Consider the following 26,066-nt stretch of genomic DNA (forward strand, 5'->3'; position numbering starts at 1 on the left):
TTTAGCTCCTCTTAGCGCTAAAAGCGCACGGGGCTGGGTGTTAGTGACAAGCCTGTCTGTTGATGGAAGGACGACATCAGCAGGACAGGTCAGTTACGTCTCATTATTGTAATGAGCCTTTTAAAGCAGCTGCATAATAACAGCTCTGGGCCTATTTCTGGGAAGTCTCCTGGGTGCCTAATTCCATAGGGCTGGAGGAGCGTTGATCCGAGAAAGAGCTTGTGGGATGGAGGGCTGGAACGCAGGGGAGCAGGGACGCTCTGGAGCTGCAGAAGGAGAACAATCACATGGCTGCAGAGCTGGGATTAAATCCTGCAAGTGACAATTTAGAAAGTCTTGCTGTTCCCAGAAATATTTCATAGAATCACAGAATCCCAGCCTGGTCTGGGTTGGAAGGGACCTTAACGCTCATCCAGTTCCAACCCCTGCCACGGGCAGGGACACCTTCCACTGGAACAGCTTGCTCCAAGCCCTGTCCATGCTGGCCTTGAACATTTCCAGTCCACGATTCTGTTCCAATTAAAGCTGTGTCCTGCTTGGATTTGGATTTTCATTTCCTCGGCTCCCAGACCAGCAGCACTGGTCGCTGGAGCAGGAGGCCGACAGATCTGATTTTCAGTGTCTGTGGATGCCAGCAGTGCAGCAGGATTTCCCTTGGGGTTTTACTGTTGTCGTTACCATCATTGTTACCACTATTATTAGTACTTATCCACCTCCCATGGGCTCCCGCTCTCTTCCCCACCCTGCCCGCATGGGCAGCAATGCAATCAGAGAGGACAATGTCCCTGCAGTGGGGCTGGCCTGGGGAGAGCAGGGCTGCCCATGCAGGGGGACTGCTACCCACTGCCTGCAACGCTGCCCGTGCTGCTGCCCACAGTGCAGCCCACACCAGTGCCCACAGTGCAGCCCACACTGCTTCTGACAGCGCTGCCCGTGTGGCTGCCGGTCACTCCGCGGTCCCTCCCTGGGTCCCCCGGTGGGACCGAGCAGCCCGGGTCTGGGGATGCAGATGCTGAACGCAACTGAGCCGATGGGCGGAGCCTCTCCCGCGCGGGCTATGCAAATTAACATGCAAATCAGAGGGAGCGCCTTAGTCTTACAGCGAAGGGGCGATAGGAGGGGGGCGTGGCTCGTTATGCAGATGAGATGGGCGGAGCGGAACGGGTATGTAAATGAGGGGGCGGGGCGCCGCCGGGCGTGTGTCGGTGCCTCCCGCCAGCTGCAGATAGAGGTACGGTGCGCGCGGCCGAGCCCCGGGCACAGCTGCAGCGGGCGGACCGAGCCGCGCCGGGCCGAACGGGTCAGACCCGCACCGGGCAGAACCGACCCGAGCGGAGCCGGCGGCCGGCAGCCCTCGCAGAGCATGGCCGAGCCGCCGGCAGCGCCGGGCCCGGAGGGCGAGGAGGGCCCGGTGCGGTTCGCCCGCAAAGGCGCCCTGCGGCAGAAGAACGTGCACGAGGTGAAGAACCACAAGTTCACGGCGCGGTTCTTCAAGCAGCCCACCTTCTGCAGCCACTGCACCGACTTCATCTGGTGAGCGCCCCGCCGGGACCCCCCCTCCCTCCCCGCGCATCCCTTCCCCTCGCCCCCCTGTGCCGCTCCCCGCACCGGCCAGGGCCGCTCTCTCCCGTTCGGGCTCTCACACCGCCTTCTCTCTCCGCAGGGGCTTCGGCAAGCAGGGCTTCCAGTGCCAAGGTGAGTGTTGCGCTGCCGGGAATGGGGGGGGGGGGGCTCACTGTCTGACCCCCGATGGGTCCGAGCATCGCGGCTGGGGCCGGCGGGCACCGGGGAAGCAGCTTCGTCATTTTTTCAATCAAGCGCTCGGTGCTTTGAAGCCGTTTGGGTGCCGCCCGCAGGGAAAAAGGGGCCCGAGACTTCAGCTGCGTCCCCCCGGAACAGGCAGAGGGAAGTTGATTGTTTTTAAACGTACTTAACCCAAACCCGGGTGTTTTAACGGAGGAGCGGCAGTGCCAGACCGGGGCTGTGCAGCCCCGGCGGGACTTGAACGGCTTCGGTGCGTTGCTCGTGAAGGGAAAGATGGGCGTTATAACCGAATGTCTTGCGGTAGATTCTGGGTTACTACGGCCAGAATTCTTTGTTCTGGTAGCGCTGGGACGTTGTGGTGTCCCCTCGGGGCACCGGGGCGGGTTAACGGGGCTGTGCCCGGTTGCTCGGTGCTCCCCAGCTGCAGGTCTCAGGTGCCGGTGATGAGTCCTTGTTATGATGCTGTGGGTCCCACCTGCGTGAGGTTAGGGTCGGGGCAGGGGATTCGGGCAGCGCTGGCTGCTGCTGCTGCAGCTCCTGGCAGTGAAATTCTGCTTTCGGGAGTATTCGGGGCAGAGTTTTTTTCGGCAGGTGGCTGAATGGCGAGTGGAGGTATTTAGCATGAAAATGAACGTGCTGTAGCTCTGGTATCTGAAGAACAGCTCATCCTGGCAGCTTTCCTCTGTATCCGAAGCAGAAAACAGACCCTCCCCCGGGTATGGTGTGGTGCAGAACCAAAGCTGGTGGGGCGGGGGGGGCACCTCTGCCTGCAAGCAGAAGGACTTTGTCTTGTGTGCTCTCGGGAGTATCTCTGCAGACGCTTCTACAAGCAGTATAAGCCTAGTCCAGTCTAAATAGCCCTGCATCCTTTGGAATATAAACTTAAAATACCAAAAGCATTTCCTTGCTGCCTCATAAACCCCCACCGAAAAGACTGGGCTGGTGCTGGCAAGCAGAGGAAAGCAGATGTGGAGGCTAAACCGTGTCCTAGTGGTGTTTCTCAAGGTCACAGCTTCCCCTGGCACCTGAGGTTTCATACTTGGGCGGTCACGCTGCTCAGAAGAGTTTTGTGCAGCTCAGCCTTTGCTGTGGGTCTTCCCAGCTTCACCCAGGCGTTAACTGTCCGACTTCCCTCATGGTGCAGGCAGCTCACACCGCCTGGATTTGTGCGAACACGATGCCCCCAAATGTGAAGCCAGCTAGAAAAGCTGGGGGGGGGTCGTGTGCTGCCAGGCAGGGTTTTCCTATGTCATTCCCAGTGCTTCCCTCAGTTTTACCTATAGCATTCATTATCGGGTAACTGGAACCTTTTCAAGTCTCTCTCCCAGCCATTAGGAGCTATTGTCCAAACCTGCCATTGTGCACATGCCTCGGGGCTTATTCTTTAAAGCTTTTAACCAGTATTAAGCCAGTCTTTTGTGTGAGGTCAGCAAATTGGTACCTGTGATAGTGCTCACCAAGGTACTAACACGCAGTAGTTGGCTTCCAGATGGGGAGAGCTTCCCCAGCTCGTGGATGTCAAACAGCGTGGTCCTGGCGTGTGCATCTTGGAGCTGGAGCCCTGTGAGGCTGCAGGAGAGCGGTGGGATTGCCGTGTGTGTGGTCTGTGACTTACCTTCTGCCTTAAGCGCTGCAGGATTGTTTGTTGACACCTCTAAGGGTGTCTGCGATGTACCTTTCTACCCTACGAAACCACTTTCCAAGGTTTCTCTGCTGTTACAGACATGAAAACCCCGTTACTGTGCTGCAGTGGGAAATTTTGCAGGCTGCGCTGTGCAGAGCAGGGCAAGCTTTACCCTGAACGCTTCCCCAAAAGCGAATTTTCATGCACATCCCCTTGTGCAAGGCTCTGAGGTCCCTGCTGGAAGCGCTCTCGTTAGCGAGGGTCACTGTGGGTGCGATCCTCGTTAGTGACAGCCTCGCAGGGCTGATGCCACTCAAAGGAAGGCTCCATGTGCAATGCTTCCAGGTTGGAAAGTCAAGCACGAGCTGGAAGTCGGTGCCGCCTGCCATCTGCTTGGGAATCGCAGCTACCCCGAGAGGCTCCGGTGGCTCTGCAGCCCTCAGGACTAGCTTTTCCTTAGGGGCTCTTTCCCTTCAGCCCTCCAGGCTTGCAGTCAGCTTTGATTGCAGTGTTGAGCTCTCTCTTTATCGAATGTAGCTTGAATTCAACAACTTCCCCAACTGCTTTCTCGTGCTCCTCAGAGGAATGGCTGGGAATGCAGCTGAGGCGTGTTCCTGTCTCGTTCCTGAGCTGTCTCCTACTGCTGTGCTTGCTCTAAGTGGGTTTTCACCTGTGCCCTGGTTTCTTTCTAGGGCATTTGCAATAATTAGTTTGGTAATTAGCTCGGTGCTTGTGACTTTTGGCAGGAAGTTGGCAGAAACTGACACTTTGTAGCTTGAAGTACTAGCAGATACCACAAATGCCACTTAATTGCCTGCTAATCCGCTTCTTATCCTTGTATACCATCTTCTTCTTATGCATCTGATCACTTCCTGGGCTAGCAGCTCTCTTCAGAGCCCAGAAGCGGTGCTGGGCAGCAGCAGCAGCTCTGCCCCAAGGAGCAGGGCTGGCTCTTGCAGGTTAACAGCGAGCACTGATGTATTGTGGATGCTGGGAGGGTGAAGCTCTGGGGATGTGCCTGGAAGTCCAGCTCTTCCTGGGGGAATCTTTCCCGGCTGTGTCAGTCCATGGTACAGAGCAGGTTTCTGGCTCTGTGGTAGCTGGGAGGCACCTGAGCTCTCATATGAACTGATAAATAACAAAGAGGGGGTGTATGTGTTCTCCCCTTCCCGGGTTTCGAGATCCCTTTGCCCGATACCGTTACCAGGGACCATGTGAGGAGGGAGGCAGCAGCCTCTCGCTACTGCAGGATGCCAAGTTGCAGCCGATGGCTTTGCTGCTCGCCACTCACTTCTCACTCGAGCGCTTCGAGGATGCTGAAGGAGCTGGTTTGAAAGCTGTCGAGGGGGAAATTCTTGGTCTCGTTCTCGGAATGTGCCGCTTCTGGGAGCTGGCAGCTTTCTCCGTCTGCTCTGCTCGTGTTCCCTTCTGGCATCCTTGGGGTATCTTTCTCCTGCTGCTCAAGAAGTGCTTGGTCCCCTGTAGATCAGGGTACCTGGTGCATGGAGGTTTTGTGAGGGGGCACCTTGCTGAGAGCTGGGTTTGTTTAATCCAGAGTCACAATCCCAGTGGCTGGGCTGGGCTCCCACCTTGGGAACTCGGGAAGAGGTGTGCACGTAAAGGCGAAGAGCCAGGCAGCCCAGTTCTCACTTAGGAGCAAAAAATAACCAGCATCTGTTACTGCGCTCACGTGTGCGAAGAAGTAAAGGTCTTGGAAAGAAGAATGCGATTCCTTAAGGGAAACAAAAAAAGCATCGTGTAGTACTGGATGCAGTAACTTTTCTGGGTGAAATGTTTGCTGCTTATCGCTGGTTACGGCTCAGCAAGCCAAGATGCTCTTCTGAGTGAATCTCTTCCCAAACTTCATACCAAACACAACTCCTCCTTCCCAAACCCAGGGCTCTCGTTTTGCTTTGTGTGCTCACGACTCAACCTTAGGTACCAAACCCAAGCCAGTGGTGAATGTTACCCAGGTTTTACCTTCCCAGTGAGTGTTTCTCTTGCTGTCTGCTTCAAACCCACCCTTCCTTCCCCCACCTCCTCGCTGCCCTCCAGAAGGAAGTGAAACCCAGCCCAGCTCTGGTCTTCGCTGCAGCTCCTGCTGCTGTGGGTTTTGGGTTCTCACCATCAGCTTCATGCAGGCATCCAGCGTGCGTTTCTATTGACTGTATTAAGCAAGTGAGAAACAAAAGCAAAACAAACTCCAATCATTTCAGAGTTGCCTCCAACCCAGTAATTTTGTGTCAACATATTATGCACGCTGGAGGAATGTTAGTGTTCAAATAGACTAATTAAAAATGTTACTGCAATTACTTTTGCAACACAAACGATGCTAATTATATAATGCTGCAGAAATTGGAAACATCATTTTGGAGGGTGTGGGGTTTTTTTGCTCCTTGCAGTGATAATACAATTCCTGACGCTGGAGCGTGGATCTCCCTCCATTGGGGCAGGTAGGAATGGAAAGGGGAAGTGGGTCTGGTTCCCTGCAGCCATCAGCTGGTCTGTGGTTCTGCAGAGCTGTGAATGCAGTTAACTGGGGGGAAATGGGAAGATGTGACCCCTTCGTGTTCTGGTTGAAGGCTCAGGTCTCATTCAGAGACTTGTTTTAAAGCCTGAGCTGGTTTCTTTAACCCTGCTCTCCCCTGCACAGACACCTGCAGCTCAGCTCAAAGGAATGGATGGGGAAGTGGATCTGGTTTGGAAGGCAATCTGGACCTGCAGAAGGTTCTCACAGCGCTGGGTCGGTGCCTGTGGCATTCAGCAGGGATCACTTGATCTCTTGAGCCCCGTCAGTGCCTCCTTACAGTGCAGAAGGGTTCTATGTGCAAGTGGTTTCTCTTTTCCTTCCCCCTTTGCAGTGAGCATGGTAGATTTTTCTCTGTCTCCTGAGGTAGCTGTCATCCTGAAATGATGTTAGGGTTTCCTAATGAGGAGGTCTGTTTCCTTCCCAGGGTATCTGTCACTGACCAGCCTCAGCACCAGGAGGCTGGGCAGAGGGTCTCGGGGCCGGCCCTGGGGTGTTTGGGTGCTTTGGGGGTGGCAGGAAGGTTTGCATCACGTCTCACTGGTGTCTGTCAGCTGTGACTCCACTGCAGGGTTTAAACCACCCCGGTATGGAGCTTCTGCTGTGATTGTTCTCTGCGTATTGAGTCTTCCAGGGGAATCTAATGCCTGGGCTGTCTCTAAGGATACATCTCAGCAAACAGTGCAGGCATTTCTGTACGTCTGCCGGCTCACGTGTATGTGATCCTACAAATCCCTGCGGCACACGGGCTCCTGGAGGGGTGTGCAGGGCATCTTGCACTAGCAGTAACTGTGGGTGGATGCTCACTGGTCTCGGTGCCAGCAGAAGATGCTGGGGCTGCAAAGCAGAGCAAGACCTTGAGGGTTTGATATCTGATGTAGAACAGGAGGTGGGGTTGAATCTCCTCTCCAAAGTCAGCGTGAGTTCTGTCAACCGATGGGCTTTTATCTAGAAACTCGAGCTAGAGGAGCAGCACCAGCCCTTGTGGTGGGCTCTGCCCTCCCTCCCAGCACGGCTCCTCACTCTGCAGGCTGCGTCTGAAAAGACAACAGTCTAAAAATGCTGGAGACACTTGTCAATGCCATCCAGTCCCCTTCGGATTGATCAGCAGATGAGCTGCATGATCGCAGTGGCGAAGAAATCAACCACGAGCTGTGCCCATCATTTAGCTCAGGCCAGAGCTGCTTGAAACACATCGCTGTAGAGCGTGCGGTCAGAAGGGGAGCGTTAAAGCGTGTCCCCTGGTCTGAATGGAACATGTGTGCTAAGGACAAAGGGATGCTTGTAGTGGTGGCTGGATGGGATTTTGCCCAAGAGGAATGTTTGGGTGGGTTTTTCCTGCAGGAGCCAGCTGTGCCGTGTTAGAGCTGTGCAAGGACACACAGAGAGCCTGCCCGGGGTAAGCTCTGGTGTGAAGGCCAGCACGGGGCAGTGGTGGAGGGCGTCCGCAGCGCTGCGCGGGTCAGTCCTCCGGTGGCTTCAACAATCATTGTTCTGAGAGCCCCTGAATTAGAACCTTTTAGAGAAGGTGAGAGGCTCCCTGTAGGAGAGGGGTAACTGCAGGTCTTGTGGGCAGCAACCCAAGGCAGGCTGCGGAGAACAAGCCCTGTGGAAAAGGCAATAGAAACAAAACTGGAGGAGCCGCAGCGCTTGTGCAATGATCCTGGATGCAGATTGGGTTTCCATTGCTGTGTTCTGGTGTTGCCTTGCGTGTCACCAGCACAAACACCCTTTGCTTTGCTGATGGGGGTGCTGTCTCCAAGAGCTGGGTGAGGGGAAGCAGGAGGAGAAAGGGCAAAGTGTTCCAGAGACCCCTCAGGCTTTCCAAATGATGCTGTAGGAAACAAAACATGGCCAAGGAGTTGTTCATCCCCTGGGCTGGTGTCCTGTACCTGGAGTTTCAGCAGAAACTCATACTGGAGCCACTGCACTCCTTGGAGTGGGACCTCTGCAAGGACTTCCTGGAGGGAGGCACTGCAGTTGAATCTTATACCCAAGCAGAGACATGGGATGTAGGGTACCTGGACCCTGCCCCATCCCTGGCAGTGTTCAAGGCCAGGTTGGACACAGGGGCTTGGAGCAAGCTGCTCCAGTGGAAGGGATCCCTGCCTGTGGCAGAGGTTGGAGCTGGATGAGCTTTAAGGCCCCTTCCAACCCGAACCAGGCTGGGATTCCTAATGCAATAGAAACAAGGGCTGTCCCTTGGGTGTCATGTTCTGTGGGGAAAGGATGTCTGTGGGCTTCTGCTTCCTGCTCCAAGCCAAACCTGCTGGTGGTGACCATTGACCAGGAGTCCCTCAAGGCAGAGAGGCGGTAGTGCTGCCGAGGTGTAAAATGGGTGCAGTAAATGCTGTAGTGCTCCAGACAGTGACCCAGTGGATGGAGGTGAAAACCTCTCCGGTGCTTTCACTCCCACTGGGGCTGATGTTAGCCTCAGCACATGGGGCTATCCCTGGTTAAGTCACCAGGAGGCTTGACCCTGGCTGGCCCTGTCCGGCCTGGAGCAGCCGTCACCGAGCAGTCTGGTTTTCCACAGAAGCCCCAGGAGGGATGGGTGACGGGAAGAAAGCTGCCCTCGAGTGGTGCTCGGTAGCAGCCAAGCGCCTCGTCTCAAGCAGACCCATTCCCAGAAGCAGCGGTGCCGGCTGTACCGCTTCCCGGGAAGCAGCATGCTGCCTGGGGAATGCTGCGCCCGATGCTGCGCAAGGGCAGAAGCAGCCGAGCGCTTGGCTCGCGTTCCTGGGACGAGGAGGATCCCTGCGGCACCACGTGGAGCTGCAGCCACGTGTTCGGTCCTGGTCAGCCCCGGAGCCGTGCATGGGGAGGTGGTTGGAAGCCATTGCCTCCTACAACAGCTTCTCCCCCAGGGGAGATGCTTCTGGTGGGGACAAGGGGATGAGCAAACCCCTCCCGTGCCAGGAATTGGGGTGCTGGCGTGGGTGCGTGGCCCCACGTGCTGCAGCGGCTGATGTGGGCTGTGCCTTGAGGAGAGGGGATCTCCATGGTGCACGGCTGCCTTGGGGCAGCACCGCTGTTCTGTTCTGATTACCTTCATACCGGCTGCAAGGGATTTATCTGTCCTGTCAGACCGGCCCCCACCGGGAAAGTGAAATAAAGGAAATGTTCTCTTTTGGAGTAGGCCACCTGAATTCTGTGTAATTACAATAATAACTTGCAGGCAGCAGCCCTTTTTTCCCCTGTTCAGGATTATTTAACTGTTCATTGATAGGGAGGAAGCATGAGGAGTCCTTACAGGGTCGCGCTTGATGCAGTGTGCCCCTCGCCGTTGCTCCTGGCGGCTGATCCTGATTCCCTGTAGAAGGATCCTGGCTCCCTATAGCAGGAAAGGCATGTTGTGAAGGTGCCAGCTCTGCTGCTGCAGCATTGCTGTGCAGATGGAGCTGCGCTGCCGTGGTTGTTCATCTCAGCATCTGCTGCAGCCATGGCCAGGGGCTGGTCTGCAGCACATCAGTGGCTTCGGTTCCTTGTAATTGTGTTGCTGCTCCAATGCTCATTGCAAACTGGATGGGACTCGTTGTCATCCTCTTGCAAAGAGGTGACTTGAAGCCGCTTTCTCTTCTTGTTTATAAAGCATCTCTATCTGGAAGCTATCCAAGGCCAGGCAGACCCGAGCGGTGACAAGCATCACTCTGCTGTTAGGTGCTGATAAATGCTGTCTAGGTGAAGATCTAAATGCCCCGGCTGCCTGCACAGGGCATTGCTGGCGTGTGTCAGCACATGGGTGCTCGCAGGCTGGTGGGCTGGTGTCTGCAGTCAGGAACCACGTGTCTTGGCTGGCCAAGGCCTTGTGGCTCGTGGTTGACCTGGGGCATAATCCCAGCTCTTCTCAAGCTGTTGGCTTTGAGGGATTTGGGCTGATTCCTCGGCTGTTTGTAGCTGTCCTGCTCTTCTCATCCAACCAACCCAAACCAAGCGAGTTCCCAGCATGGTGCTTGAATCAGTGAGAGTTTGGCTCATGCTAATTTAACTGGTGGAGCACAGGAGCACGAGTCTCCCTGCCCCAGCTGATGTGCATTGGCTGCAGGATACCTGTAATGCATTTGGGTTAGATCTGGTTGGGTCAAACATTTTGCTTCCATATTTGGTGTTGCTTTAGTGCCAGGTTTATACATCTTGTTTAAATATGACGAGCAGGACAGGCTCGCTGCTAATCCTCGCTGGCCACGCAGAGCCTGCCAGAAGAGCCAGCGTTAACAGGTCCCAGTGTGTGCAAGTTACTGGGCTTGCTATGGTGCAGCTCCCCTTAAACTGGCTCTTTTGCATCCAGTGACATCTGGGTTCTTCCTCCTCGGGTGGGAGTGCTCAGAGCAACCTTCTGAGCAAGAGAACATTTTTATCTGCAAGCAGAAGGGAAGCAGGTGAATGTTTCTGGGGGGTGGTTGGGGAAATAGGGGGATAATGAGTGGCTCTGCAGGGAGGTCAATGGAGCTGCAAAGGCAGCCCTGGTGGATGTGGAGGGAGAGCAATGGCAATAACCGGCTGCTCAAGGGGGGCTCTGCCTCTGCTCTCAGTTGGGGATCACGTTTAAAAGCTTCAGTTTCCTGTAGTTCTGCTCTGGTCTTCCTACATCTGATATTTAGTCAGCAGCAGGGAAGCTAAAAAAGATTCTGCTGCCTGAATCCCAGCCTTCAGCCACTCCTCCTCTTCCTCATGCTGTGATGCTGGTGCTTGTGCTGGTAGATTCCTCCCCGTCTTCTGTTGCCACGTGAAATAATGCAACAGTCATAGCCTCACCTTTGGAGAGAACAGTTAAATACCCTTATTCTGATGGCCCGAGCAGCGAGCACATTCAGTAAGTTGACGCTCTTAGCACATGAACAGATGTGTTTTCAGGATTCCCAATTATAGGAGAAGAATGAGGAAGGTTGTGAAGAGGAGGGGAAGTTGCCTTGGCTCTCCTGAATGGCTTCACCCAACTTTGCTGGGTGACATCGCTCCGGAGTCAGGAGCCAGTACGGAGATTGTTTTATAACATCAGTCAGAAGCTGGAGTGAGGGGGAAGTGGCCCACGACTTCAATTTGCATCACTGAGTGGATTAGCTCCTGACGCAGTGCAAAGTCATTATTTACCATCTCCAGATCTGGTGCCTTTATCAATGCGATGCTTTGGAGAGAGGCTGATTCAGAGATCATTACCTCGGCGTTTCACTTGGCAGGGACCGGTAACACTTGCCTTGTAAGCAAAATGATGGTGCTTGTCATTGGTGCCTAATATTGTGCCTACCCAAGAGGCTGAGTAATTTGTTTTTGGTTTTTTTTTTTTGCTTCTTTGCATTCATTGCACCGCTTCAACTTTAGCTTGGCTTACGAAAAACCACTTGGAAACGCTCCATAACTTGCCATTAACCTAGAGGAGGATTGTCTAAGGGATAAAACCTGTGTCCTGCTCACTGGGATGGATGCATCTTCCCCACCCTGCAGCACAAGGTTGTGCCGGCGTGGTCTCTGTGGTGCTCGCTGCTTTCGGCTGCTGTGGCTCAGGGTAAGCCAAGGCATTGTCACTGTTCCCAAGCTGATGGAAGACTTTGTGCACAGCTTGAAACATTCCCCTAAAATGGTTATTTATAGACTCCCCAGAGCTTGACATTGCTTTTGCTGTGGAGCAACCTTTGCTGTGTTGTCCTGATGGAGATGAGCTTTGTTACAGGCTGCCTCAGCCTTTATGTGCTTTGGGAAAACTTCAGGTTGCTTTGGGAAAGCAGCCTTTATGGGAGGGGTTATTCACATCTCTGACGTGGTTTCTGAGGAGTTTGATGGAATAACTTCCCCTTTGGGGATCTGATGTGAGCAAAGTGCCCTTCCACGGAGAGAGGTTCTGAGGATGATGGAGCTGCCACATCCTTGTGTGCAAGGGGAGGGAGCAAGGGGCTGAGCAGGCCACCTCTGCTGCAGGAGATTGCTGCTGGCTGCCCCAGGCATAGCTGTGAGACTGAACTAATTCACATCATGTGTCTAAGGACCGTCTCCAGGAGCTCAGTCCATTAAGTTCCAAATTTGTCTTACTCGTTTGTCTTTGATGAAGTGGTGCCTCAGGGCCAGAGTCCTCTGGAAATGAGGCTTGTAGGTCTGTAACAGCAGCGAGTTATTCTTCTGGGTAAGACAAAGTGACCTTGAGGAGCTGATTCCAAGAGTTTGCTTCTGGGGTTTCTCCCTGCTTTGGACATCCCTATCTACAGCTTGGTCTGACACCTTGTCCTGCGAGTCCTCCTCTGTGGAGGATGGCACACGGCTGTCCCAGAAGCCTGGTTGGAAAGGACCTTAAAGCTGATCCAGTTCCACCCCCCTGCCATGGGCAGGGACACTTTCCATTGGACCAGGTTGCTCTGAGCCCCATCCAACCTGCCATCACTCTATGTTACCTGTGCCCTGGGTACCACGGGTGGGTAGAACACGGCACATGCACAGCTGCGTGGTGCACGGTAAGGGCAGAGCTTCTGACCTGGAGTCTCCCAGGGCTTGTGCAGGGGGGAAAAGTCTCCCTTACTGGGTCATTGAGAGACCGAGTCTGGGGTTTTGGCAGGAGGAAGGGCTTTAATTAGCTGCTGCTCAGTAGGGCTGCTCTTAGATCTCAGAGCAAGATGCTGCTGGGCTGGAAAAAAGCACCACTAGCTCATTTGCTTGGGAAGCCATGGTGGGGATTTGCATTTTGGTTGAGCACGAAACCCTGGCAGAGAATGTTTCTAAAATCGCTTCAAACTCCAGTTGGAATTTCTTCCTTCTCGGAATCTGTGCATATCTGTCTTGGTGCCAGGAGGTTTGGAGTTTGGATTCCTTTGTTTGCTGCTCTCGCTCCGCTGTGAGGGAAGCGAGGGCTTGTCTGGGCTGTGGACAAGCGCTGCCATCAAATCCTGCCTGACAAATGGCTTGCTTCCCGCAGCCTTGGAGCAGAATTAGATTCTCCCCTATTAGATACCTGAAAGGATTTCTCCTCGAACAGCAGTGCCTCTGACCTGAATACTTGGGGGACGTGTACTGGGGCAGGAGCTCTGCAGCGTGCTCTCTGAATCTCGGCTCTGCTGAAAACCGGGCGCTTTGAAATGCATCCTGGAAACTTCTCCTTGCTCCTGCCCGTGTTGTAGCTTGCACAAGACAGTGCTGAGTGCTGTCACGACAGAAAGAACAGAGCTCTTAACCTCGGGCTGGCTGTTGCTCCAGTCTCTGCATCCGCATTACCCCATGGATGCGGCTGGTGGTGGATGGCCTCGCATAGGCTGGGTGTTTGAAGGCAGTGTCACCAGGGCTTCACCTGGGGCAGGACCATCCATCTCTGCTGTTGTGCTGCTCAAGGGGATGTCCCCAGGACCCCTGCTCAGCTGGGCTATGGGGTACCTGGGGCTGCTTTTCCCTCTGAGCTTGCTCGAGAGGCTTCTCCGCATGGATCTTTCTGGAGGGTTGGTTTTGTTTGGTCTCGGGCTTTGTTCCAAGTGGTTGCTGTTCCTTTCCCAAAGAGAAGCTGGGAATCTCCAAAGGGTTTGGCCTCTGTGTGCCATGCTTCAGGAATCAAAGTTCCTTCTGCCTTCGCCAGGTTACAGGTCGGCCAAAGAGCAGGTGATGGGGAAGAGGCTTCTTAGGTTGGTTTTAGCCAGTTTCTCCAGTTGGTACAAAGCTGCTTGCTTGTGTGGGTAGGAAAAGATGGGATCGTAGCACTGGATGGGGCGGGAAGCCAAGCAGCTAATCCCAGCGCTGCTATGGTCCGTGGCACAGTGAAGCTCCCTTCCAAAGCCACCTCCCCTGTTCTGGGCCTTGGAAATTTGGAAGAAACTTAATCTCTCTGATGTTACTATTAAGTGAGTCCGTGAGGATGAAAATAAACGGCTGTTGGAAGGGCAGACTGACTCACTTTCTCATTCTCCTGTAAATTTCCATTTTGGTTTCAGTTTAAGCTCAGGTATGAGGGGAGTGAAAGCTGGTAATTTGCGACAAAAACTTCTATTTTAGATCAGGGTAGAAAACCTCCCTTTCTAATTGCAGAAATTATAAGGCTGTGCTGCTTGTAAAGGAATACTGCATCCAACGGTTACCTGCGGATTGCCTTTGGGATGCTCTGCTCCAGAGCCACCAAACTGAGATTTACTCTGTGCTTTCGTGCTGGTGATGCTGTGACTGGCTGCATGGGTAGCCCCTGCTCTCCCACAGCCTCAACTACCACCCTCTTGTCTGCTTTTGCCCCCGCTGTCACTAGTGTTTGATGGCCTCCAGCTCTGGTCCTGGAAGAGGCAGAGGAGCTGGTCCTCACCCCTGCAATGCCAGCTAGGATTCTATAGGCTCCATTTATGGCCCCTTCAGGTGACGGGGTGCTCCATCATCCTCCATATGGAAACAACTTGGTGATTTTAATCATCCTGCCCTTTTTCAGACCTCTTCCCATCTGTGGGGCTCTGGAGGCAGCAAGCCTTTCCTGAAGCCTGTGTCCCCACAGCCCTGGTGCTCCAGCAGCATAGGAGCCTTGCCTGACTATGGGGCACAGGGACTTGGCTTTATTGCTCAGTGTCTGGGTGCTACAGACCCCGCAGCTCAGCTGCGAGTTCCTCCCTTATCGCTGCCTGCTTGGCTGTCATTTTCCTTCCACCGTGTCAGAGTGAAACAAGAGCACTTCTGTAAAAAGCAAGAGGAAAATCATGTGAATAAGCAGGGGGTTCAAAATAACGTGGCTGCTCTGGTCACTTCCAAATGGGGAAGCAAAGGGGCTGCCAGGCTCGGCTGCCATCCTCTCCGCTGCACAGTTTGTGTTGAAGGGACCTTAAAGCTCCTCCAGCTCCAACCGCTGCCATGGGCAGGGACCCCTTCCACTGGAGCAGCTTGCTCCAAGCCCCTGTGTCCAACCTGGCCTTGAGCACTGCCAGGGATGGGGCAGCCACAGCTTCTCTGGGCACCCTGTGCCAGCGCCTCAGCACCCTCACTTAGGGGGTGAACTTAGTCCTGAACTTAAGGGAAGAGCTTAGTCCTGACATCTAATCTAAATCTCCCCTGTCAGTTTAAAGCCATTGCAGTGGGCTCAGCTGGATGGAGCTGCCTGCGGCTGGTTAGTGTGGGAAGCAGCGCTGGGGCAGGGAGAATGGAGGCTGGTGTCCCTGAGGAGCATAGGGATGTGCTGACTGGTGTGGGTGAAGCAGGAGCCCCACGGCATTGCAGTGGGACCAGTTTGCATCACACACCGCTCGGCACTGTGGAAGCAGGGCAAGGGGGTGCTGTCAAATGCCTCTGGGGTTTGACAGTGCTGCTGACAGGAGCTTCTCAGGCTCCCCAGGGGTGTTTGGCTGCCTGGTGGCTGTTGCTGTCTTTGGAGCAGGATCCCTTCTCCACATCATGGTGAGCGATGCACAAGGGGAAGGGTATTGCCCCCCCCCCCCCCAAGACATTCATTCCTTGAATGTATTTTTGGGTGAGAGGGTCTGAGCTCCCACAGCTCCTCTGCTCAGCAGAGCCATCCGCCCCATGTCCACCTGTGCCCTGAATTAGAGCTGCAAGATGCTGTGATGGGTCCATATGGACTCCTAAAATAATAGCTGTCAGCTCACTGCTGACTTGTATGGGGAGCTAAAGCTTATGGCTGTAGGAATGACAGTTAGCAAACAAGTGCTGGTGGGCTCTAGCCAGACCGCAGGTGTGTGTATCTGCATCTTACCCACACAGGGTATGTGCTTTGAGATGGTCTCTCTCAGGACCACGATCTGCTGCTTTGAGGAGCTGTTAGTACTTGTCCATCTATTACAAGGCCAAACCTGAGCTTTCAAGAGAGCTGGAGTCAAGCAGTTTCTTTTAACACTTCTGTTCATAACACTTCTGGGGCAGATTCATGACCCTGAAGCGTGGAAGCACTCGGGAGCATGTGCTGGGGCAGATGCTGCCAGGTCCTTTCGTAACAGAGGTGCCTGTAAATGAACCCTGCTGCTTGCATTTAAAGTCCTCTTTATTGGCTATTGGGTTTGATGTGCTTGTCTAATGAGCGAGGGCTGATGGATGTCTAATAAAGAACTCATATCTCATCTTTCCACCGCTGCGGAGACAATTGGCCTCCAAATTGCTCTGCAGTGGCCTTCTGGAGGTGGCTGCTTGTCAGGGCAGCTGTTCCCCTTTGATCGGGTTATTGCACATTCAGGTCTTGTCCCATTCAGGTTTTATTTGCTGCCCAGGCCCTGCTGTATGGGGACTGCCAAGCCATTATAGTGAAATGAGCAGCCTAATTGGGAAGGCTTGTGGCTCAGCATCGCTGATCGCATCGGTGGGAGCGGGAGCTGGCGGCGAGCTCTGGTGCTGCTTGTGCCCAGGAAGAACAACAAACCCAAGCTGAAACAGCTGAAAGAAGTGGTGGTTTGTGGTGTCCTGAAAAACAAAACCACTTTTCCTTTGTTATTGGAGCTGTAAATGTTTGGGGTGTGCAGCCTGCAGCCCTCTCAGCACAGGGGATGGAAGCAGATGTCGGAGGGGATGAGCTCCGGATGCAGCCTGTGGTGGGTGATGCTCTGTAAGGACGGCTGGATCCCGTGCTAGAGTCTGCTCAACTAATAGCCATGTGTTTGTATTGTGAAGCTTGGCTGGAAGCTCTGGTGTCTGTGTGGCCAGACTGGGGCTCCTTGTGTGATGCCGGGTGCTGTGCACTGTGATGCTGTTCCCGTGATGTCTGAGCTCAGCTGTGCTGTCAGGAGACATCCCGACACAGCCTTATAGCTGTTGTTGGAGGGGGAAGAAAGGATGTGATAATTACCCTGTCTCGTGTGGAAGAGCTGGGGAGCAGTGCAGGATGCTGCGTGTCTCCTATGAAGCCTCTGGCTCCCACGCTGCCATAATGCTGCCTGTCCTTTGGAACTGCCACCCCTGGTCCCTGCCAGCTGCTGGTGACCTGGGCAGGAGGTGGCAAGTCCTGGCAGGATGCTTTTGGTGGCGTTGGTCCTACCCTGGGGCACATCGTAGAGCTCCTTGGTCCAGGTTTCGTAAGTGGGGCTATGCTGAAGTAACACGGAAACCATAGAGGAACTTCCTGTGAATGGTTTTTTGTTGCTGTCAGGTGGATGGAAACGAAGCTGAAGGGTCAAAGAGCAGGATCCGGGAGAGCTTTCAGGTTTGGGAGTGCTGGAGCAGCAGCAGAGGAGCTGTTAAAGGCGCCTCTGCCAAACTGGGATGTTCCTGGTCTCGTTTGCCTGGACAACAGCTCACGATAACCGTGATTCAAAGGCTTCAAATGCCTCATTTCTTAAACCTCCTACAGGGCAGCTCCAGCTCCCCAGGCAGCGTGTGCTGATGTCCAAGCCCTGCCTGCTCCTTCCCCATTGACTTCTCCAGAGGCGTGTGCATCTCGCCCCAGTTTTCGCAACCGCTTTTGTCGCTGCTGCAATCAATATCTGTCTCTCTCTGCTTCTGCCTTGACACGTAGTGATTTATCCTTCTGCGAAGGTCTCTGAGCAATCTAAATGGAGGAAGGGGTGGATCGCTTACAGACACAGCACCGCTTCACATGCGAGAACAACTATTTTGAGGCAGTATTTTGAGGTTTGACTCAACTTCAGCAGCTTCTCTGCAGGGAAAGCTGGATTGATAGTCACAAGTGGTAGCAGGTCAGGTACTCTATTTATAGAAGTGCCATTTAATTGATGTTATTCTTGCAGCTCCTCGCTGGATGGTTAGTTATGTTCTGTCAAAGTTTGTTAGCATAAGCCAAGTCTTATCGCATACTTGTGTTTTATTAAATGATCCATGACGGGGTCTTGGATCTTTATGTTTTATCTTGGTTGGAAGGAAGAGGAGTAGTGTGATAAAGTGCTCAGCATCTCTGTATGCTAATGCCAAATAAAGGCTCTAGAGGTCTCGTAAATCAAGTCTGTTGCCCCATTGTGGTGTGTGCCTGGATGGCTTCAATGGCATCACTGGCTGACACGGCTGATGCTGCTGCAGGCTCTGCTGCCCTCCTCACCCTCCTCATCTCTGTTGCACTTGCTGGATCTGGTTTCATGCTCTCATACTCCATCTCAGTTGTGTAAAGGAAGCGCTCTCTGCAGCAGAGAGGGTCTGTAACTAAATGCTCTTCATTCCTGGAAGCTGGTGATTAAAATGCTTTTGATCTGCCTTGCTCCTGTGCTCTGTAATGGGCGGTGTTGGTGTATAAGGAGGCACTGACTGGCGGGGCAGCCTGTGTGGATGTTAACATGTGTATGGTAGGTGCCTTTTCCACTCATCTCTCAATGTTCACCCTGGTTTATGTGTCTGTGGGGGATGAGAACCAAGGCAGCCCTGTTCCTCACTGCTGTGCACATGGGATGCCCATGAGCGCTTACAACAACATGCTTTTCTCCTCCCAGCTTTGCAGACCTGTCCCTGTGGGTATGTCTGCAAATGGATGTCCCAGCATCCATTTGCATAGCATTTCCATAACACCAGCAGTGCCCTTTGGTGACAGTGGAGCAGTTAGGTCTTTCCCAGCAGACCTGGCTAAGGCATGGCTTTTGGACCTGGGAGGCTTTGTGGGCTCAGATCCCTGTTTCGCCTGCATCACCTCAGGGTCTGTCAGTCTTGGTCAGCAAACTTCACTCCCACCCCTTAAAAAGAGGAGGAGAGGATAAATATATTGAGGGTAGCAAGGTCTTTGGCTGACGTGCTCCTCCTGGTTCATCCTGCACGTTCATTTCTGCTGCTGGCTTGACTTGCTGCATCCATGTCATCAACGTGTTCAGTCTCGTACGAACGCTGCTCTTCGCCTTCTACCCCTCGGTGGGTTGGTGATGGCTTCAGGTGTTCCCTCAACTGAGGCACGACTTCTGCAGCCCCTGAGGCTGGAGGAGAGCTCTCTGAAAACTCCTCTCCCTTGAGGAATGTGGTCCCTGGTAGCGAAGCCCTGACTTCTGCGATGGAATGACTCGTTCTTTGTACAATCTGCTGCAGAAGGTGGGAGCCAACGTACCGGGGTTGTGCGCTGCATCCCACTGATGCAACTGGCTTTGTTTAGGGTCTTGAGTACGTTGGAACATGCTGGCTTGAGTGAATAGTTTTAATTAGTTCCATTCTTAGGCTGTCGTTGACTGCGCTGACTCACTTCCAGCTCTCCGATAACTTCAACGCATGACTTCATAGCAAGGCACAGGAGCAGAAATGAAACCGAGGGGAGATGGCAGCACGCAGGCTGGGGCAGGTCCTGGTGCCCGTGGGAGAGCAGGAAGCTGCAGCGGCGCCGGGTGCTGCGCCCCGAGAAGTCCCCGTGCGTGCCCTGGAGCAGCCGCTCGAGTATCGCTTCCCCAAAGCTGTTTGTGGAGCTGGGGGCTCTCGCTGACCAGCTTGAGCTTGTCCTGCTTTGCTACCGGCAGAGCCTGGGCACGGTGAAGCCTGGACATCCCCGCTCCAGCTGGGCTTGTTCTTGGAAGTCCTGCAGCGGAGGCTGGAATATGCTCACCCTTTGGGGACTGACTGAGGTTTGAAGCCCCCAGCTGTTCCCCTGGGCAGCAGTCAGGATCCTTCCCCTTGCAGGGGATTTCTGTGCTGTGCTCAGCATGTCCTTGCTGCCACATGTAGCTTTTGGCTCTGAATTGTCCATCCTCTTCCTCCTGTGCCCCAGCACTGTTTTTCTCCATCGGTACCATGGGGTTCACCTCCTCTGCTCTCTGAACTGGGGCATCAGGGCCAAATTAGACTTGCCCTGTTGTGATAAAGCTTCCTTTGAGTGGGTCAGGGTTTGTAAGGCAAGATGGAAGTCTCTGTACAGGCGCAGCGATGGCTGGTACCGTGGAAGGAGCCTACAGGAGCTCACCGCCTTCCTCATCCTGGCTCTCCTGCCATCTCGTTGTGCTGCTCTACAGCCTTTCCTCTTCCCTCTCTGCTTGCTAAGTCAAAAACCAAGATGCTGAGTGCAGTACTGACCCCAGCTTGCAGCCGGGGCTGGAATGCTGCTTTGCTGGTGTCCCCTGTGCTGCTGCTCTGTGGCAGCCCTGGCTTTCCAATAGCCCATCTCTGCCCACTGGTGAGACCAGGCAGCAGCTCCATCCCCAGCCCCTCTACAACCTCATTATGGCTTTGACTGTCACCTCTTGTGGTGCTTAAAGGGGCAAATCCCCCACGCAGAGGTTGGTGTGGAGGTGCTGGGGGGCCCCAGTGAGGCGGGAGCCATTCCCTGGCACTGCGGCACGATGGAAGGTGTTCATGAGTGGGAAGGCTGGAGGGGGGAGAAGCTCATTGCTGTTCTTCCTAATTGCTCTCCCACTTCTGTACTCAGGCAAAAAGCTGTCTTGAGCGGCGTCCCTGGGGACGCTGCCTGGTTCTGTCAGCAGCACCAGCACCCTCCCCGCAGTCGGTCAATTTGAAAGGCATCTCCTCTGTTTTGACTTGGTCTGTCTTTCCTTTGACGTGAGAATGGTCCATCCACCTCTTGAGAAGGTGGAGGATGCAAGGGCTGGAGTGAAGCCTCCTGAGCGGGGGTGAGAAGTGCTCGGGGCTGTTCCCATTGAAGCTGATGGGTAGTGGGATGGGGATGGTGTAGGAGCAGGACTGGGTCCTGCATCGGATCACCCATGTGGGAGCCTGAGCTGGGTTTGTCTCAAGTGAAAAGCTGATATAGCCGCTGAAGTTTGGAGTGCTGAGGATGAGAGAACTGCCCCTGCTCGGTGAGAGCAGTTCATTTCTAGAGCTGCATGTCAGCTGAGCAGGACTGGTTTGTGATGAGCCCTTCTTAGGCAAGGGAGGTCAAAACGCTGCCCTGAGGGGAAGTTTCTGCTGCAGCCCCATGAAGAGGGCAGCTTTGGCTACTGCTGGCTCTTCAGTCGTTTCCTTTCGCTTAAAGAAATCCTTGTTCCAGACTTGCTGCTAGAAACTGGTAATGGGATTTGCAGGAGGCTTTTCTGGCTGAAGGTGTTGGGATGTGCAGGAACAGCTCCCTTGCTCTGCATGGGCTGTGCTTGCAGAAAGCCTCTTGTGCTGCAGTCCTGAGGTTGGGCTTGGAGATGGGAACCTGGATCTCACTGCAGTGATGGTTCAGGGCTGCCCTGCAATGAAGCCGTGTAGCAGGGGCGGGCAAACCTGGGGATTCAGCTGAGGCTTCAGGTCCCAGGGATGGGTGAGATGGAGTGAGGGCTTTCCATGGGCACATCTCTTGCTGTGCACAAGCCCTGTTGCAGAAGGAATGCTTCTGTCCAGTATGAATGCCATGCTGTTGCATGCAGGAGCTGGGTCAGTCCTTTCAACATCTGCTGCCCTGCCTGTAGCTCTTAAAATCCATTGCATCTTTCCTGCCTTTCCCATTCCAGGGGCTCACTGGCACTTGCTTTTGTTTGAAGCTGGAGTCCTAAAGCTGCTAACGTGGATCCTCAAGGCAAAGGTTTCTCTGGCAGCTGAAGGTGGATGGTGAGGCAGTGCCTCTGCGGTGTCTTTGCAGAGCTGTGCTCCTGCCTCTTCTCAACCAAACATGCCCAAACCTTTATGGCACCAAATGTGAATCTTCTTCAATGAGCTCTGTCCGTGATTGCATGGAAAACATTTGCAAGAAACAGGGGTGCTGCGGGAAGGAAAACTGAGTCCTTGGACATCAGCTTGCTGGCGATGCTTGGCGCTTCCTATGCCGGCGGCTCCAGTGTGATGGTGGCACACGGCTCACTTTGGTGTGCCCAAGGCCCAGTTTGGTGCTGGTGCAGTTCTTGCTCTGTTGCTGTGTGGAGGTGGGACTCCGGTGACCACAGTTGAGAAGTGTGAGCTGAATGTATGGCGAGCTCGTGCCCTCGTTGCACGTACAGCAGCTTGGCTTCTGATGCACGTAACTCCCCTGTGCCATATGGATGCTGCTGTAAACACATACAGCGCTCGGCTCTTGTATGGGGACAGCCAAGCTCTTCAGTCTTAACTCTGTTAGAAGCTTCTGGGTGGTTTTAGGAGGTCTGCTCCACAAGACTGCGACAGAAATGAGCCAGAATCCCTGATTTGTGTGTCAGGCTTGGAAAGAGTGCGTTGGGAACATGTTTGTTGTTGTTCTCGGCATCACTGTGCGATGACGTTGGGTCACTGTCGGTGTAGAGCTGGTTGAAAAATGAATCTCTAAAGAGGAGTGGTGAGATTCAAGGGTTGCATTTCATTCTCGTGATGACTTTTGGATTAAGAAGGAGCTTTTTCTGCTTGAGAGTCACCTCACAAGTTTGACTTGAAAGTTGCTTTCAGGCTGATTCTGCTGAAGATTGTTTTTTTTTTTCTGATCTTTATCATAGGATCCCAGCCTGGTTTGTGTTGAAGGCACCTTAAAGCTCCTCCAGCTCCAACCCCTGCCACGGGCAGGGACCCCTTCCACTGGAGCAGCTTGCTCCAAGCCCCTGTGTCCAACCTGGCCTTGAGCACTGCCAGGGATGGGGCAGCCACAGCTTCTCTGGGCACCCTGTGCCAGCGCCTCAGCACCCTCAAGCCCCACCTCATGGGGCTGCTCAGGAATGCACTGGGGAGTTGATAATTCCCAAGGCAAATGCTCACACCCCATCCTGGGCTGCTCCATGGGGAGGGCTGTTCCATCCGGAGCAGGAATCTGCATGCGGCAAACCTGGCTTCTGCTGCCGTTGCTACGGGAACGGGTTGGAAACCTGATTCAGTTCCTTTGCTCTCTGCTCCCTCCTAGTTAAGACAGGGGGATGGATTTTGAGTTGTGAACACAATAGTCTCTCAGGTTGTGCGGGGACCTCAGCAATGTCTCTGGCTAATGAAAGAGCTGCCTCAGCTCCCGAGGGATTCAATGAGAGTGTTTTTGTCTGCTCCTCAATACCCACTATCAAAAGCAAAGTTCGGCAGCTCCGTGTGCCCCGGGGCTGCTCCCTCTGCCACCTGCCTGGATAATTAAGACCTTTCAGGTTGCCATAGAGGGAGGGTATTTTGGCTTCTAATACTGCATCTATTGATAGCTGGGGTGTTTTCTCTTTAATGCAGTGAGAGGTGGGGATGTCTTTGTAAGGTGCTGGAGGCAGGTACGGGAGGGGAGGCCTTCACAAGCCTGTAATTTGCAGGATGGAGGCAATGAGCCAAACTCGAGCTGGTTTGTAACGCTCGGGGGTTTGAACAAGCGTTGCCCACAATGTTCCTGTCTCACTAGCGGGGCTTCAGGAGCTTGCTCAAGGAGTAATGGGGTTTAGCATGGGCAAAGCGTGCTTTTAACAGTCTCCTTTTCACTTTTGGGTGCTCCTGGCTGGCTCTGTAAACCTGTAGCTCTCTAAAGGCTGTTCACTGCAGGGTTGGAGGGCTGTTAAATAGGTGCTGGGCAGCTCCTCAGTGTCTTGCTGTGAACATGGCCATGAGGGGACCTGTCTGCAGGTTGGAGTTGGGAGCCTGGAATGAGCTGATGCTTGCACAAGGGTCCCGCTTGCCTGGTTGCTCGGGGCTGCAGGAGGAGAGGGGTTAATTCCATTAGCAATGTGAATATGCTGGGTTCGGCCTTTGCCATCCACATAACGTTATAATGAAACAGAATTATAATGTAACTGTGATTAATGGCTCCAGAGTTGGAATAGAGCTGACACAGGCAGGCGAGTGTCATGTTGGGCCACGGCCGAGCAGCAGTGCCCCAGTGGTGACAGAAGGGAGGAAGGTCCTGGAGCTGCTAAAGGAGCAAGGATGATGTAAGGCAGGAGAACATGCAGTGTGGAAGGAGATTCAGCTGTGTGGATGCGCTGTGCTTGGGAAGCACGTTCCCAGTGAATTAGGATCCTGGCAGGGTGTAAACCAGATGATTTTTTTTGGGAAAACACCTTTTTGTGGGTGTGTGTTTGATGTTCCTGGAATCTGAAGGGCAGAGAAGTGCTTTCCTGGGGGTGGCTGGCAAATGGGTTTGTGTCCTGGGCTGAACCTGCTGCTTGTGTAGCTCCTGTCTCCATCAGTCCCAGGGTGAGCAGCCTGTGTGTTTGCAGTGATTTACAGAGGGGCTGTATTTGTTATCACTTGAAGAGCTGCAGTGGGGGTCTCGAGGGTCTCCTGCGGGTTTGACAGGCTTGCTTGGTGCTCGGGGATGGGAGCAGGCAGGAGATAAAGGAGGAAAGCAGGATGAGCCTGGGGTTTCCCATGTTTCAAGGCTCCCATGGCAAAGGGGGGGCTAGGAAAACAGAGCTGGGAGAGGTGTGCGCTCGTGCCATGCTCTGGTAATGCTTCGAGAGGAGATGCTCTGGTAATGCTTCGAGAGGAGATGCTCTGGTAATGCTCTGGGGAGGCTGCTCACAGCTTGGAGACCCAAAGTGAAGAACCAGAAGTCAGGGATGAGGGAGTCCTGTATCTGGCATCCCTTGCAGCATCCTCTCTGGGTGCTGGGGTGTGTGGTGTGGAGCGGGCCGCTCCCAGCAATGGCAGGGCTCGGAGCAGCACCATGGACCCTCGGAGAGCTTTGAGCAAGGAGCAGGCTCTGAGCCAGCCTCTGCAATAGGTTGTGGCTGTTTATATGGAATAACTAATCTTTCCAAATATTTATTACTAATCCCGTGCTGAGGAGCGGGTGCCGCGCGTTCAGGAATGGAAAACCACCCCCAGGCAGCTGCCAGTCTCACATGAGGCTGGATCTGAGCTGTGGTTGATGTGGCAGGGGATGTCATTCCCATCCCAGGGCTGTCAGTGCTCCTCCAGCCCAGCCCATAGCATGCCGGGGAGCAGAGTGGGCTGGGGGGACCCTGCAGGTGGTCCACCATGGTGCAGGTATCAGGGGGAGACTGGAAGGCAGCATGAAATGGGGGGGGGGGGGGGGGGTGTGTGTCAAATGAAATCTGGATGGGAAAGCACCCTTTTTAGGGGTTTTCTCATCCCAAACACTTTGGACAGACACAGATTTGTGTTTGCAAGGGTTTTGGGTGGCTTTGCAGGGAGCTTTGAAGGCAGAACGGTGGGGGAGCATCCTTCAGCAATGAGGAGCTTGCTGCAGGGCCATGGGCAGCAGCTCCCTCCACATAACCCCCTCAAGGTGGGTCTCTGCCCACCAGCTCCAAGCCTGACCAGTGATGGGGCTTCGTGTATGTGCCTCCTGGTTCAGCACTGACAGTTCTGGGCAGCCTTTAGGTTCTGAGGAGCATTCATCTCCATGCAGGGCTATGCAAGAAGCTGCTGCACAAAGCAGTTTTGGGGACATCCATGATTCCCCTGGGTTCTACAGGTGCTGGGAGCCATTGCAGGATGTCTGAGGTGGCTCAATGGGGGGGATGCTGCATTCTTGCCTCTTGCAAGGAGAAGGGGGAATTTCAGATGCCCAAGGGAGGTTGCATGGAGGGGTAGGATTTGACCAGCCTGGCTCTGTAGCATGGAGCAGGTGAGCACCTCCCTCTGCTGAAGACGAGGTTTTCATCCCCAGACCACGCTGAGGGATGCTGCGGCAGCCGTGGCACAGCCAATGGAGCAGCCGGGGTGTCTGTCAGGCTGGCAAAGGTGGGCACGGGCTGGGGGCTGCTGCGTGAGCGGCTGTTGCCACTTCCAAAGAGCTACTGGAAGCTTCTGTTCTTCCCCCAGCTCTGCAGGCAGCTCCTTAGGGCTTGCACAGAGGGTGCTCTCTGTACCCTCTGTGGCAGAGGGAGAGCAGGAGAAGCCAGTGGGAACTGGAGTGCACAGGCAGAACTCGGCGCAGTGCTTGTGAAATCTGCCCTATTTCATGTCTGTGAAGTACTACATCACAGCTGGGAGAGATTTCAGGCGAGCTTAAAGGTTTTTATTGTGCCATTTAGTATCTTATGTATGGCGCGTTTCCCTCTATTGCTTTATTAAAATAAACTGAATGGAAAGCTGCCTGTGGGCTACTGGTGATGGCCCACATTTATTGTGCTGAGCGTGGAGGGGATGCCGTGCCAGCTGCAGCAGTGCAGGCTCGGCATACAGTGATCCCCACCAGTGAGGAGGATGCTCTGTAAGGTACCTGGACGTCCAGAAGCCAGGAACCTCGGGCTGACACTCCACAGGCTTTGGCTGAGGGGGATGGAGGCCAGGCTCAAATTGCTTATCCAAATGCCATTAAAAATGCAAATGGATTCTTTCTTTCCCTGGGCCAGAGCAGCATTAAAAAGGAGGCCACATCGTAAACATTAATAAAGTTGTATTGGCCAGCAGGGACATGGTGTGGAGAGGGAGCCAAGAGAGCTCTTTGCAGAGCTCCATGTAAATGAAACGGCTCTTCTCTTTTCCTTTCCTCAGGCTGGCAGCCTGGGTGATGCTTTAATCCAGAGCAGT

General features: G+C 54.0%; 2 protein-coding genes across 3 annotated transcripts in view; both read left to right on the forward strand.

The window, feature by feature from the left end:
- Positions 1-26,066, forward strand: part of TEX47 (testis expressed 47) — a 148,819-nt gene that overhangs the window by 95,304 nt on the left and 27,449 nt on the right. The window lies entirely within an intron of this gene.
- The window catches only part of PRKCB (protein kinase C beta), a 104,762-nt gene continuing 79,887 nt past the window's right edge, over positions 1,192-26,066 (forward strand). Inside the window, exons 1-2 of one of the 2 annotated variants that reach the window (XM_061474210.1) lie at positions 1,192-1,533; positions 1,664-1,695. In XM_061474210.1, coding sequence (XP_061330194.1) covers positions 1,364-1,533; positions 1,664-1,695 — 202 coding nt within the window. In that variant the 5' untranslated portion in view covers positions 1,192-1,363. The remainder of the gene's footprint in view (positions 1,534-1,663; positions 1,696-26,066) is intronic. The other variant, XM_061474211.1, reaches the window with a different exon arrangement.

This window comes from Pezoporus flaviventris, unplaced genomic scaffold (genome assembly GCF_033815535.1).
Source record: "Pezoporus flaviventris isolate CSIRO_AGI_PZ_B2104156 unplaced genomic scaffold, CSIRO_AGI_Pfla_v1 ptg000078l, whole genome shotgun sequence".
Taxonomy (NCBI): Eukaryota; Metazoa; Chordata; class Aves; order Psittaciformes; family Psittacidae; genus Pezoporus; species Pezoporus flaviventris.